The following is a 15,333-nucleotide window of genomic DNA, read 5'->3' on the forward strand; positions in this document are numbered from 1 at the left end:
AGCCGCTAGTAGGCCAATTAGACTTTGGCATAAGAGCAAAAGGCGTCAGTCCTATTTACACACTATAAATAGCAACCTGAAATCTTCCACTTAACTGTAAATGAGCTCTGCAGGCTCTTGAAGAATAGCATTTTGCTAGGATATCACACAAATGGGTAAGTAGAAGACCAACAATATTAAATAAAAGAGATACTGGAAGTCTGCACTTGAGTCACAACAACCATCTTCCCGATGAGGATTTTAAAGTGACACCAGCCTGTGATTTTTCCCCTCCTTGGGTGCTAGTGCCAAAGCTGTACTCCACATGGAACCTAAATGTGGGAAGCAAAGTTGGAAAACCTGTTAATACATATGCATGGAAAATGACTTCCGGGCACATCCAGATTTCAACTAATATGGTTACCGTATCTCATCACAGTATTTTAATAGAAATTTGGGCCAGAGGCAGCCTGCCTCTCTCTCTCTCTCTCTTACACACACACCTTCTGCCCCAGATTTTCCTGCTGACTTTATTGCCAGAGACAACTCAGTGCAAGCATTGTAAGAGTCACAGAATTACTACAAATAATTAAGGGACTTGGTGAATGCTGTGCCATGATAACCGCACTCTGTTTAGGAAAGCCTGCTTCCCTCTGCACCGTAGCATGTTCCTAACATCCAAAAGAAAAAGTAAACAGGAAACTTCCTGGAAATTCTTGGCCACTGAAATTCCATTCTTCAGAACCAACGGAGGGAGGTTATTTTAGATACCCTGATAGTTCATATTAAGGCATTTATTTTGCGTGCACTGAACTATAAATGCATCAGCAAAATATTATACAAAACAAGAGGATGATGTGCTTTACTGCAAATTTTGCAACAGAAAAAGTCCCATGTGTAGGCGCTTAATGAAGTCAGGGAAGATATTTTAGAAAGAACTTAGTTTTCATCCGGGTGTTTGTTTGTTTTTTGTAGTTTTCATGCGTTAAACTCAAAGTGCGTTAATAAACTATAAATACAAGGAAGGAACAACATACATCTTGCTGCAACCTTTACAGGAGAAAATGATCTTTGGGTGGGTATCTTTGAGAGAGAGATTTTTTTTTGCATGCACTAATATGCATGGGTAAACTACCTTGCTGCAACCTTTGTAATAGGGAGGGCTCAAATTCAAGCGCAGAATGCGAACAGGCACGTTTATTTTGGGAGAGATCTTTGCATATTTATTTGTTTTCCCGTGCGGTGTGCAATCGCGAAATGCAAATAAAGCGGGAGGACGCTGCACCCCGCCGCTGCCTCTACACCTAAAAGGGAGCCCGTCCCGAATTCAATCGCGTGCTGGGCAAGGCGAACAATAGCCCCAACAGCATCCCCTCGCGCCGCCGCTCCGCGTGCTATTTGTAAACCCCGCAGCCCACGCCCAGCCGCGGCGGGGTCACAGCCCAGCGGCCGAGGGGGCGCGCAGGCGCAGAGCGCGGCTGGGTGTCCAACATGGCTGAGGTGCTGCTTCTCCTGCTGGAGCAGGGGGCAGGATGCTGAGTTCCCCAGCAGCAGCAGCAGCCTCAGTCCTGGCAGGGGCGGTGGGGGCTGAGGCAGGCGCTTCTCAGCCATGGCTAGGCTGGCTGACTATTTCATTGTGGTGGGCTATGACCATGAGAAGACAGGTAGGTGTGGCTGTGTGTGTAATGCTGGTGTGTGGTGTCTGGCCGCCCTCCCCCCGCCCCGTGGTGTCACGCAGGCCCCCAGGAGGAGGAGGAGGTGGAGGCTGTGTGGACATTGTGTGCCAGAGGCTGCTGCGGGGAGAGGGGAGCACTTCTCCTCGGGACTGGAGAGGTTGGCAGGGGGGATGGGGTAACTGCCTCTCCCCAGGTTGGTGGGGGCTCAGGGGGTTGCTTTCACGAAGGGGACTAGTTTGGCAGGGGGTTAATTTCCTCCCCAGGACGGTGGATAGGTTGGAGGGGGAAGAAGGGGATTCTCTTCCTGCGATGAAGGCGGGCAGGTTTGCTCCAGGACCTTCCCAGAGCACGGGCATGTGTGGAGTGGCTTTCAAAATCTGCCAATGAAAATAGAAACACACTAGTAAATCCCCCTCCTTGTCCCTCCCAGCACTAAAGCTCCTGTCACATCCTGAGCGAGTTATGACCGATGCAGGGGGTGGGGGTTGGGGGTTGGGATGCTCATTTTCAGCAGAAGAGGTGACATTCTGATCCTGTCACTTATTGGTAATTTCACTTGGATGTAGGCTGTTGTGCTTTCCAGGAGCCATTTTGATCATTTGAAGGAGGGCAATTGTGAAAAAAGAACGAGAGATTTTAAATGCCTCATAATTTACATCATAAAAATTATTCATTAGAAGAGCCTTTAAATGTTAGCTTAACAAGAATCCCCAGGTGGGGATTCATGTTTGTTATTTTATGAGGTGTTTTCTCTGTAAGGAATAATATTTTTGTTATTCCTTTCTCCTACCTCTTTGTGTATGTAGTTTTTCAAAATATTTTGTTTAGCAGAATAGTAAATTTAATGCTAAAAGAAAGATTAAGTAGGATCTTCCTGGAAACCAATTGGGGTTATTGTCCTTTTGTTTGGGGACAAACAATTGTTAATCACCGCCTCACTGAGGTGCCATTGATGATTTAGTATAGGTAGTAATGGCATTTTGTAGGCTCTGTAAGGTTGCCTGTTATGGAATTGACACAGCAAAAATGTTTCTGCTCCTCTGGTCAGATGAGAGGGGGAAACATTATTTATGTCCGGTATGCAACCTTAGAGGCAAAGAAAAGTTGAAATATTTCTTTTATTCTCTGACTATATTTGTTAATGATGACATGACATCACTTGTTTATGGATATTGCTGAAGAAACTTTCAACCCTCATACTGATGTATTTTAATTTTCAGTTGAGTTGTTGACTGGTACACAAATACACACAGACTTGCTTTTCAGTGAATATTTTAGGGTGAGCGTTTAATCAGCTATTGTCATTAACCAGGATTTTAAATAATTAAATGCTTTTTATAAATGCCCAAGGCTACATGTAACAAACCATATTTAAATCTTGTACTTGAATCTGTATTCGTGGACTCTCTGAAGGTAATAGTTACTCCATAGCTTCCTTTATGTATTTTCAAAATATACATAATAAAGGGTTAGTTTGGCATCTTTCTTTTTCTTTAACAGAAAAATAAAATCTATTAAATCTATATATTGTATTTAGAAGGTTTGTATGGCTTGGATAAAAATCTGTCCATAAAAGTTTTGGTGTTCCTTCTAGAATTCACACATCATTTTGTCTGTGCATTGCAATATGTATTGTCTTTTCTAATTCCAATGGTGAAATTATAGGACTTATGAAGCACTGTGAAGTGGAAGTAGGGTGCAAGAAGCCAAGGGCCATTAAGGGGAAGAGACAAATATGTAGATTGCTTTTTTTAAGGGTGTGCAGTCAGCTTTGACATCTTCACTATATGAAGTAAATTGACAGATCAGAATTGGACAAATGTCTGTATTTGTAAGACCCTGATCCTGCAAGCACTTTAGCACATGCATAACTTCATGCACATCTCATTGACTTCTGGATTACTCCCTTGTGTAAAGTTATACACATGCATAAAAGCTTCCAGGATGGGGACCTTAATTTAAAGAGTCCGTGTCCTGAAATAGTTAGTTTAGACCTAACAGAGAAATCAGAAGTTATTATTGAATGGGTTTGCTGCTGTTTTAACACCTACTGTTCAAAATCTATGAGAGAAAACAACATTCTCCAGAAGACTAGGCATGCACTGTATTCCAGATTCCTTCACCCCCACGTGCAATTCCATAATACGCAGAGTACTAACTTTTTTTTCTTTTGTGAAATTCCAAAGTTCTTTTTGTTGTATTTATTCCATTTCCTTCTATATGAAATAAATGGGCTCAAAATATTTCCCTAAGATAAACATATAATTATTCTTGATGGTTTTAAATAAGTCATTGTGTATAGACATTTTCTCTTCACTTTCTCTTTTTAAAAGGCACTTGTTTTGATATATTAGATTGTTTTAACTTTTAACGGAAGTGAAAAATGTTTGTCTTTAATGAAAATGCAAAAAACCTGTTACACCAACTTCTCTAAATACTTTCAAATAGACTCAGAATAAATTTTTAAAATCTTGAAATATATTTCATGTAGTTTAAGAAACTATTTCTAGAGTTCTTATTGGCAGAAAATACTCTCCACATCAGTGTTACAACTCCTGATCCAATAGGCGGTTTGTTAGTCTTTAAGGTGCCACAAGTACTCCTGTTTTTTTTGCGGATACAGACTAACACGGCTGCTACTCTGAAACCTGAAAAAGGGAGAAAGATACTGTTTATTATAGTCTTATTTTTTACATGGCCCTCATCAATTTAGTGTCCGAGTGCCTCACAAACACTAACAAATTTATCCTCACAGCACTCCCATGAGGTGGGGAAGGATTATCCCTACTCTACAGATGAAGAACTCAGGCAAGGAGAGATGAATGGATTTACCCACAGTTGAGAATTCAACCCAAATTTCCTCAGTCACAGTGCGGTGTCCTAATGACAAGACCATCCTTCTTATTACAAAAGCAAATCTATTTCACCTGGCACTTGATCCATAGCAAACATGTGCTGACAATTTTCCCACTTAGTTGATTATTTATACTTGGATGTTTCAAAATTATAACATTTAGCAATTTACTGGTGCATTGGTTCGTACTTCCTAATTGAGTTTAGTTTCATGGTAATCCCCAAATAAGGAATGTAGAGTTTAAAATTAGTGAAGCCTCTATAATGTTTTCTTCACCTTTAAAAAATATTTTAACTTATTATGAAATGATTTTTATGATTGTCAATACAGCACCTTTTCACCATCCTGTTGATTTAATCCTATGTTTATTCATGAAATAGATGTACAGCTGTGGCATTATAAGCTTCCCTATGCCACCCTGTTAGTGTGATCAGCTTTGACTTGGAGCTACCATCAGTGTGTCAGTCACACACAATTGGTGGATTAATCTAACTCCTTTGATTAGATTTTTCAGTCTTTGTTAGTTGGAAGTATGGCAGACATTCACTGACACCAATTGTCAGGTAGCATGTTGTATCTAATCCTGAATCAGTTTTAAAAATACATTGCAAGTATAGAAGTATTTGGGTCCTGATCCTGCATTTGACTGTCTGTAGGTGCACTCTTACACGGACTTCTGCTGAAGTCAATGGGACAGTGTACCTGTGCATGATCATATGGAATTGGAGTGGTAGCTTTTATTGGGAGAGGGTGTCTGTACAACTGCTTATTACCCTGCTATTTATGGTTTGTGATATTGAGCTATAAAATCTAGCAACCTTAAAAACTAACAAAATTATTTTTTGTAGGCATTGTATACAATTCCATGCAACTTTTCTGATAATAAGTATGTGACTTTTTTTGTGCACCCATTTACTAACAGTTGAAAGTTTCAAGAAGGAAAATTATTCTTGTTGACTTGCCCCATGATGCTTATAACCGTCAGTATACATACATGTGAGTGATGCATGCACAGTTGAATCTCAGTTCTGCAATTGTATTCACACATATAGACCCTTGTACCATGATCAAGCCCTGCTTATCTTGGATGTACTCTGTGTGGATGTCAGAGCCCACGTATGCAGATTGGAGTCTTAGTTGCAGTTAAATTGAGCTTGCATTCCTTGTGCTCTCAACACTTCTTTTGAAGTCACTGATCATTTTGGGTGTGAAGGGATGCAGCAGCCCTTGTGGGAAGTGAAATAAGCAAGCATTTAATGTGACAAAAGTGAAGGAGTCAGATTTAATACATGTAGCTCTATAATTGTTAGTTACTGCTCTGACTTTTATTCTGAACTAACAATTATAGAGCTACACATGTTAAATCTGACTCCTTCACTTTTGTCACATTAAATGCTTGCTGACTTCAGTTTCTACTGCTGTATCCCTTACACACCCAGAATTATCAGTGACTTCAAAAGAAGTTTTAGGTGCACAAGGAATGCAAGCTCAGGTCCATTGTAACTAGGACTTCATCTACGTATGTGAGCTCTTACTGGGATGGAGAAAATTTTTGTTATACAGCCCGTTAGTATAATGGAGAGTTGCTGCAGAAATAGTCCAAAGGGCACATACTGAGATTTCTTTGCAAAGAATGTAGCAGTTGGAAAATGTAGGCCCCATGAATCAAAAAACACCACTTCATGTGCATTCTATGACTTTTTTTTTTCCATGGGTTTTGAAGTGTGTTTGATGTGCTTTACAACAAGAATTCCCATATAATGTGTTTTGCATAATGGAATGTTGATGGGATTTAGGGAAGTGCACAGATGTTTGCAAGGATCACACAAGGGCATGAGAAAACATGCTGCTTCTTGTTTTTTGTGTTTTTGTTTTTTGCTGGTATAAACCCTAATCACGAATTCATCGCTTGAATTTACATATGGCCTTATTCAAAAAGGTATGCGAGAGAGACAAGATTGTATTGCTTTCCCAAAACATAAACAAAATGGTAGTGGCAAAGAAAGAAACTAAATATTGGGCATGTTTAATTTGCCCATACACGCACCATGGCTTTTCTTTAATTAAAACATTGGAAAAAGAACTTGCATGTAATTGAGATGCAATACAGTATATAATAAAGTAAACTCTAAAAATTGCCAAAACAGAGAGAATCTGTTATTTTTTGTAAATATTTTTTCTAAAACTAAACAACAATTAGTCTGCATTACTCTTGCTCCTGGTATTCAGTGGTTCTATGTATAAAAAACGGAATAAGGCTTGAGTACTTAATTTTTATTGACTATTACAATGATTAATAAATTCTAATGTGACAAATGATCATACTATAACTGCCTGTACCTTCACTTTCAAAATCATGTAATCTTGTTTAATTTAAAGAAATCACTTTCTCTTACCTAGCTTCACATCTTGTTAGATTGTGAAGCTAGATAAGAGAGCATGAAGTGAAGTGGGCAGAAGAAATTCCTAAGATGTGGTATTTTTGTTTTGATTCAGTTAACTTTTCTGTGATCAGTTTGCTTATAAACAGAAGAATGATATTGTGCCCATTTCAGTTAAAACAAAACAAACTCCAGCTAGAATTAGAATGATTTTTTTTTTATGATAAGTCTTTTTGGAGATGATGTAACTGGTGTGTAACTTCATAATAAGTGCTAAGTAGTCTTTTCATATTTAAAGTAATATCACATATAGTATCCAGGACAGGCATTTGGCTGCTCCATAAATCAAGGAAAGTCACTTTCTTCCTCTCTTAAATAAACCCCTTCCCCCCACAAAAAGAGATACTGAAGTAGGAGGAGTGTAGGAAATCAGGTTGTTACTTGACTCCCCTATTTGTGCCACAACTACATGAGGGCTAGTTGCAGTCTAGTCCTAAAAGTACAATATATCTAAAACAAAGAAACCAACAAAACAAACAAAAAAGCCCTATCCTTTTTGTGGCAAAGGAGCATTAGTGCTTCATCAAAGCACAAAATCTGCTCTGAGCTAAATCAGAATGCAGCTACTCAATATTGTGCATTGGATAAGACATTAGTAATCACACATGATCAATATCAGTCACTTGGTGTATAGGGAAAAATGAAGTTGTAACAGAAGGTTGTCACATGAGTAGAAATTTCCACCACTTGCATCCGAAGAAGTGGGTATTCACCCACGAAAGCTCATGTCATGCTGCAAAACGTCTGTTAGTCTATAAGGTGCCACAGGATTCTTTGCTGCTTTTACAGAACCAGACTAACACGGCTACCCCTCTGATACTTGACACATGAGTAGTGTAATCTTCGTTAAAATATAATCCACTGTTACGTAGGCATTAAGGCAAAGCAGAAATATGTTTCTTATGTTCTTTTCCATTGACATTCTCTGATCTGTGAAAACTAAGATTCAAAGATTTGCTACCAATATAAGCATATTTATTTATTTAAGCTGTTCATTGTAATTGAAATTGGTTACTCTGAATCACTAATTCGTAATTTAAGAAAATACTGCAACTCTGAAAGTGAAGTTATACCTTCTTGTTCTGACACTTTCTTCAAAACTTGGATTTTGAACCTTGTCCGCTGGATCTCCCTTTCACAGTGATAATAGCAAGAAAAGAGTATTCATTTAATAGAGAAACATTTCATACAGCTATTTCAGTTTAAAATTTAATGTCCAGAAGGCACACATGCTTACTGTGCACGCATGTCCAGAAACTAGTTTAACTTGTCCTGGCATTGTTTAGTAAGGAAAGATAATGAACATTTTATGTCTTCAGGGATATTGTAAGACTAAATTGCAACAGAGAAATAATTGCTCTCTTTTATTCTGTGGCAGTCTTGAATTAACATACTGCAGTTTTATATCTAACTAAAGGATGTTTCTGCTTGACACGGTGTATTCTTGTCTTCTTGGCCAGCATATTACATTGTGCAAGTTTGAACACTGCTAAAACCCTGGGATTCTATAACTACAAACATATTGTGCAGTAGGAAACAATGGTGACTTGCATTTTTAACTCTTGCAATATAACAAACATAGTAGCCTTATCATATAACACTAGGGAAGATAATTATACTGCTCTGGTGCTTCATTGACATGAATTTAAAATATCAGTATGATAGCAACTCACTCCCAATAGCTGCAGCTCATAAAGTGGGGAACTGAAATTGTGGCATAATTTTCGAACAGGAAACAGTAGTTGCAGTGTTCAGCTTTGAAAAATATTGCTAAAATCTATACCATATAAACTGATAAATTGTGGGGGAAAACTTGCTGATGATCTCCTTCTACTCCAACTTTGCAGAGTAATGCAAGGTTTGCAAGTTGTTAGTGCTAATCTAACAATGACCACTGTGATGGATGACTAGATTAATGTGATTGTATTGAAGGTGTTTGATTTCTGTTGTTTTAGGATAATTTATGTCAATTTGTGTACTACTTGCCTTTTTTTAAAGAATAAATTGCACCTATAGTGTTAACGTCCTATTCTGAAGTCACGAACAATCTCTTTCGTGTTAGTTGTTATTTAACTGCTAAATCCCTGCATACTGGGCAGAGAATATGACTTATTTATTTATTAGTCAGTGACTTGGGGATACGGTGATTTTATTTGGCTTTTTAAATTGCTTCTAAATTAATTTTCCAAATCTTGTTCCTGCAATTTCAGTATGGTCAAACAATGGAACCAACTCATACAATAATCTGTAATATTGTTTAGAACACAATTTTCTTGGGAACACAGCAAATATAATAAAGCATGGAAAATACAAAATCTCTGTTAAAATATACAAAGGTACCAAATGCTTAATGCTGTAGACAAAACCAAGAGTTGGCCAGGATCAGTGAACCTTGAGTGCCCTTTTTGCATGTTTGGGTGTTGATGGAAATGCTAACATGTACAAATTCTGAAGATCATCATAATCACAGGTATTAAGAAGATTCTACAAAACTATTTGGGACACTTGATAACCTTTATGAATAATTATACACATAATTACATTAAAAGAATATTATTAAGGTTGCAAAGTGAAGCACTCACATTAGGAAATGCTAGAATTAAAGTTGCCTGTGCAACCTTAATGAGGCCCCTGTGCAAATGCGTTAAGATAGTCATGTAATTAATGACTATGTACTATTTTTTGTTATACAGGACTCCTGTCTCATTCAGTACTCCCAGTGGACAATGCTTAATTAATGAGCCACTAACAATATTTTGTTTTATTCGCAATGTGTGGCCCCATGCTTACTTTCTGCACACTGTTCTTACCTTGCTCTGAAAATGGAATTATTAATTTCCTTGTTGGGTTTTCTATGGCATTCATCACTATAGTATCTGAGTGCTTTGTAAACATTAGTAATTTTTCCCCCCCAAGACCCCTGTGAGGAAGAGGGATATTATAATCCCCATTTTACAGATGGGGAGCGGAGGCACAGAGAGATCAAGATCAAAAGTATCCACTAATTTTGGTGTGCCCAATTTGAGATGGGTGGGACCTGATTTTATTTTTTGAGAGCACTTAGCAATATATAGAACTCTGTAGATTCAGACACATCTCCCATTGACTTCAGTTGCAGTTGAGAGTTCTTGGCACTTCTGCAGATCATTCATCAGGGTCTCAAGATGGGCCCCAGAAAACAAGAAACACGAAGTTAGTGACCACTTGTGAAAATTTTGGTTTCATTGTCTTCATTAGCATCACATAGGAATTCTGAGGGAGAGGAGGAATAGAATCCATGTCCTCCAGGGCAGCATTCAACTGCTTTAACCATGAGACTATCCTTTATCTTCCTGTAGGCCCCCTACCTCCTTCACCATGATAAATCCCAGAGCAGATCCATTCTGTGCACTGAACGAAGCAAGGACCCTGTGGAAAATATAGTGAATAATCATAATTAAACATTATATCATAATGCATATACCCAAAGAGGCAAAATTACAGTTCCACTGACAATCTTAGTTCTGGGATTTCCTAACTTCAGTGCTTGATTTTGCAATCTTAATAATCTTAATTATTTCCTACCTTAAAAAAAAAAAAGCAAATCTGAAATAAATTCTATCATGTGGGATCATATTGACATCCACATAGGTCATCAGCAGGGTTGGAACCTTTAGATCCACTCTTCAGACCTCGCCACTTGAGCTAATGGAGTAACTGATGGCAATTGTAGCTTGTCATCTTCTATGGGGGTCAGCAGAGAGGGATGAGACATGCATTTTGCCAGTGGGATTCACAGATATTTGCTGACTGCAGAGGAATGGTGAGACTCAGGACTCTTGGGCTTCATTGCAGCATCTGGAGGAGCGTATTCTTTAGTGGGCAGGATCCTCTTCACATGTCTCTTAAGCCTGATGTCTTCTGTTCCATCCTCTCCAACCTATCCTTTCTTTTCTCTGCTCCTGGCTCCTTGTCCTAGTCCCATTCTCTTTGTCTACTCAGTCCTAATCTCCACTTCTCAGGCTTCTTACCCAAGTCCCAGTCTCTCCATCTGTCCAAGTCTCCAGTCTACTACTTTCCCTCACCCCTAGCCTGGCTTTTGTCCCCTTTGCTTTCAGATCAGAGCACATCCTCCTCCAAGCCATCTGGGTGCCAGCGGGGTATGAGTGTGTCCTTGAGACAGGCTGTCAGTTCCAGTGCCTGGTCCCATCTCAGTCCAGGGCAGCAGTTACGGGGAAAATCTTCTGAGGTCTTGTTCATTTGCTCAGTGAGGATAGAGCATGCACAGTCCCCTCACATAAGAGCTGTGAGGGGATGGAGCATGTTCTGTGGGGATAGTATGTGTAGGGATTAGGTGGTTTGAGACCCCAGTGTGGTCGGTGAGGATGGAATCTTTGGAGATTTTAGCTATTAAAATTGAAGAAGTCTCTATTGAGTATATGTGAACTGCAACTTTTTCCTCCAAAGGCTTATAACTTGGCCAAATTTGGGTGGATTTTCATGGGGATGGCAAAAGGTACATCACTGGCAAAAAGGTTGCCTCCTCCTGTGCCCCGTCCACATTTCAGTCTCTTCCCCAAACTATGGGGATGATAGAGCATTTCAAACAAAAGGTCACTAGAATTTTTTTAATATGAAGAAGACCATGTCTTTTTCCCTGGCCTCATTCTCAGAAATGGCTGACCCATTGTGGCTGAAATTAAAAAAAAAAAAAAAAAAAAAAAGCCACAGGCAGGTCACAGCATAGAAAACTTCAGTCAAAATGGTTAAAGTTTGGAAAATTTATAAGCAACCGAAAACAGTCTTTATAAGAGGCAATGTTCAAAAAAAGCATTGATTGGTGTTCTTTCTTTCTTTCTTATACTATGATCTTTGTTTAGCTAAAGTCTAAGTTCAACTAATAGGTAATATAGTCTATCTTTGCACTTTTTAATGTTGTGATGAAATTGACCTATACAGTTATCTTTGGTTTATGGTGTTCAGTTTTGTACAGTACAAGGAAATTTAAATACTTAATTCTTCTAGATTACCAGTTTTTATTAGAGGAAAAAATAGTGGGGAGTAAGATTTAGTTCTTGGCAGCTTTTTGAAAGAGTTTGAGTGCTCTCGGGGCCAGATTCTCAGCTAATGTAAACAGGCATAATTCTCTCAACTATAAAGTATTAACTATCTAACTATTAACTGACAGGACACAAAACAAGGCTGTCAGTGATCTCTGTTGAAAAGCACACATTTGTAAATGCCACCATTTATTAAAACTTAAACCATTTAATCTGAATTCCTACTTATTGTGTAATTCTGTGACACTATTGCATGCGCTAGCTCTACCGTGGTTTTTTCTTTTAAATTTAAAAATCAGTCCCTGTGTGCTAGGGTTTCTTGAGAAAACAGCATAGACAAAATAATAAAATCCTTCAAAGACAGCAGCATCCTACTTGACTTACCCCCACACTTCAAAAATGCAAATAAACCTTCTTAAGAAATTCTCATGTTACTACCCTGCAGAGCAGTTCCTAGTTCATAATCACATCATGCGACTGTCCCAGCACAAGTGCACATGTGAGCTTCAGTATAAAGACAGAGACTCTACATTACTAGACTACTAACAGCCAACAATTAGTTTAAACAGTTAGTTTAACACAATGAATTACTGAATTTTACTAGAGGTAGTGGAAGAATTTCAAACTCATGGCCTGCCTAACTAGTGAAAGCAAGTTGGGAGGGCCCCTGGGTCCAACATCTGTGGAGATTGACAACCCAACATCCTACCCTTCTTATAGGCACTGACAATCTGGCTAGTTACCAGCCTCTCTTCAGTCTTCCTTTTTTGAAAGTTGATTGAAAAGGTTGTTGCATAGCAACTCTCACAACCTCTTGTCCTTCAGATAGATCTCTTTGGCACAGAAACTACACTTGATGCATTGATCTCCTCCAGGAGTAGACAGTGAGCTGATATTCATGCTAGTATTAGCTGTTAGCAACTTCTGATACAGTCGATCACAAGATGTTGTTGTTGAATCTGCCTGGAGTGGATGGTACTAGGAAAGAATAGAGCATTTCAAAAGTAGTCAGTAGGGACCCCAAACATCCTATTGGGGAAATTGCTCACCGACCCCGAAAATGGTTTTGTGTGGTGCAGAAGACGGGTACTCGGTGGGTAATGAGATTTTTGGGGAGTGGGTGGGAGTGGAGAGGTTGTGTGAGACTCTTATCGTCTATAATATGCATGGTTTCTGGTGGGCTTCTCCACTTGAGCTGGAGTTTCCTCAGTAGAAGAGAGAAGCTGCTGGCAGAGCATTCTCTGTGAAGGTCCTTTGAATGTGGGATTCACTCCCCCTGGGTCTAGAATAGCCTGAACTTGCTGATCTTTAGGGTATTCTGCAAGACTTTTGGGGAACATTAGGTTTCAGACAGAATGGGAGTATTTTGTCTTTTTAAGGTGCACCTCCATCCCTCTTATTCTGTTTGTGGCACATAATCTAGTCTTTTGTGTGTCTCATTTACTTTGGTCTCATTTCAGTTGTTGGGTTTAGTGTGTGGGTTCTGGGTGGTGTTGATGGCCTGTGGTATACAGGAGGTCAGACTAGATGATCTAATGGTCCTTCCTTGCCTTAAACTCTATAAGGTACACCTACCTTTTGATCTGGAAGGTGTGATTCCTGGCTTGTGTAGATGTACCCGCATTAGCTGCCTAAAAATAGCAGTGTGTTTGCGGCAGTGTGGTCAGTTGGATTAGCTGACACGAGTACAACCCACCTGACCCCTGGATCTGTAATCAGGCAGCCAGCCCAAGTTGCTATCCATGTTGCTACAGATGCGCTGCTATTTTTAAATGCTAGCTCGAGCAGAGAGAGTGCAGATACATCTACAAAACCAGGAATCACACCTCTCAGATCAAATGTAGATGTACCTCATAGAGTTTAAGGCCAGAAGGGACAGACTAGTTTTTGTAAAGGGGGAAACTGATTAGGTTGTGTGTCTCTCTCATAAGATCAGTGATAGTAGGGGTCCCAGAGCCTGGAATGGATGCATTTTAATGCATTTATAGATTGAAATAAAATATTTGTGTGTGTGTAGAGAGAGCAAAAACTATGCCTTTCGAGGTAGTAGGGCAACAGAGTTTGTAGTTCCAATATGTTCAAAACTTCCCATTGGTTCTAAAACACGACAGAAGCCCTACAGAACAATTATTTTTCAGTCATTAGGTATAGTAGAACTATACTGATATGTTTTTATTGTAGACACTGTTATTGCAGAGGTAAGCTTCAGTGTTATGTAGCTATAACGTGTTTCATTACAGTTCAGAGTGTCAGCCAAAAGAAGAGTCACATGTTTTCCAATACTGTAGAATTGAAAAAGAAAACAAAATCATGTGGAACCATGTATTAGCTATTCTGAATTCTGCACTCTTTACAAAATGGTGTTTCCTGTTTGACTGTAATCTAGGTAAATAATGATACTGTTGCTGAGTAAACAATGTTGATTCAAGTTATGATACTCTAAAAAACCTGATATTTTGTTGCCATGTTGATAAATACACTGTTTTTTGTGAGACTAGAACAGATTCATTATACAACATTAATTTTTCTATAGGTAATTTTTAATATATATTCATCTTCTCTTTTGTTTTTGGAGCTTGTACCCCATAGTAGCTATTTATGATAGGCAATATGATCATTGCAGAGTTTTCATTAAATTAGTAGTATTGTGTATGAATATGTATTTTTCACCAAGGAACAGAATTACACCTTTTCAAATTTTAATGGTTTTTTTGAGATAATGATGTGGCCAAATCAAAAACTTGCTAATTGCTACAGGAGCAGTATTTTTCTAACAGTAGAGGAGTAAAATCCTTTACTGACCAGGAGTCCAGAAATGAACAATAGTTGAATAAGAAATAGAATTATGACCGACAGAAAGCAGGGCTTGGAGAAGACTTTTATAAACTAAATTTCCATTTACATTCATGTTTAGTGGAAGCAAAAACAAAAACAAACAAACCCCAAAACAAAACAGGATTTTTAAATGTAATTTACTGCCATGTCTTTTTTTGGTCTGTTAGGATTTTAAAACTATATTCCTTGTTGTTTCTCTTCAGCATCTGTTATCCTCTCTTTAATATTGACATCTCTGCTTATTTATGATTGTTAGTTACAAAAATGGAGAGGAATGATTATTGATTTGTATCACAGTAATGCCTAAAGGCCCTAGTGAAGATTGGACTTGGGGGTGGGGGAGAGGCGATTTTGCTAGGCCCGGTACAAATATGTAATTAGACACTCTCTACCCCAAGAACTTATAATGTCTTGTGGCTAAAGGAGAGGGATGGAAACCAGGACAGCTGTATTCTAGTTCCATCTCTGCTGCAGATTTTGTGTTCCTTTGATTAAGTCATCTAATATTG

At 38.7% G+C, this 15,333-nt stretch overlaps 1 protein-coding gene across 3 annotated transcripts in view; it reads left to right on the forward strand.

Annotated features, from left to right (window-relative positions):
* Positions 1-1,327: 1,327 nt before the first annotated feature.
* Positions 1,328-15,333, forward strand: part of SBF2 (SET binding factor 2) — a 595,592-nt gene continuing 581,586 nt past the window's right edge. For all 3 annotated transcript variants that reach the window (XM_045015032.1, XM_045015034.1, XM_045015033.1), the window contains exon 1: positions 1,328-1,643. In XM_045015032.1, the coding sequence (XP_044870967.1) occupies positions 1,589-1,643 (55 nt within the window). In that variant the 5' untranslated portion in view covers positions 1,328-1,588. The remainder of the gene's footprint in view (positions 1,644-15,333) is intronic.

The sequence above is a fragment of the Mauremys mutica genome, chromosome 4, assembly GCF_020497125.1.
Source record: "Mauremys mutica isolate MM-2020 ecotype Southern chromosome 4, ASM2049712v1, whole genome shotgun sequence".
NCBI classification, from domain to species: domain Eukaryota; kingdom Metazoa; phylum Chordata; order Testudines; family Geoemydidae; genus Mauremys; species Mauremys mutica.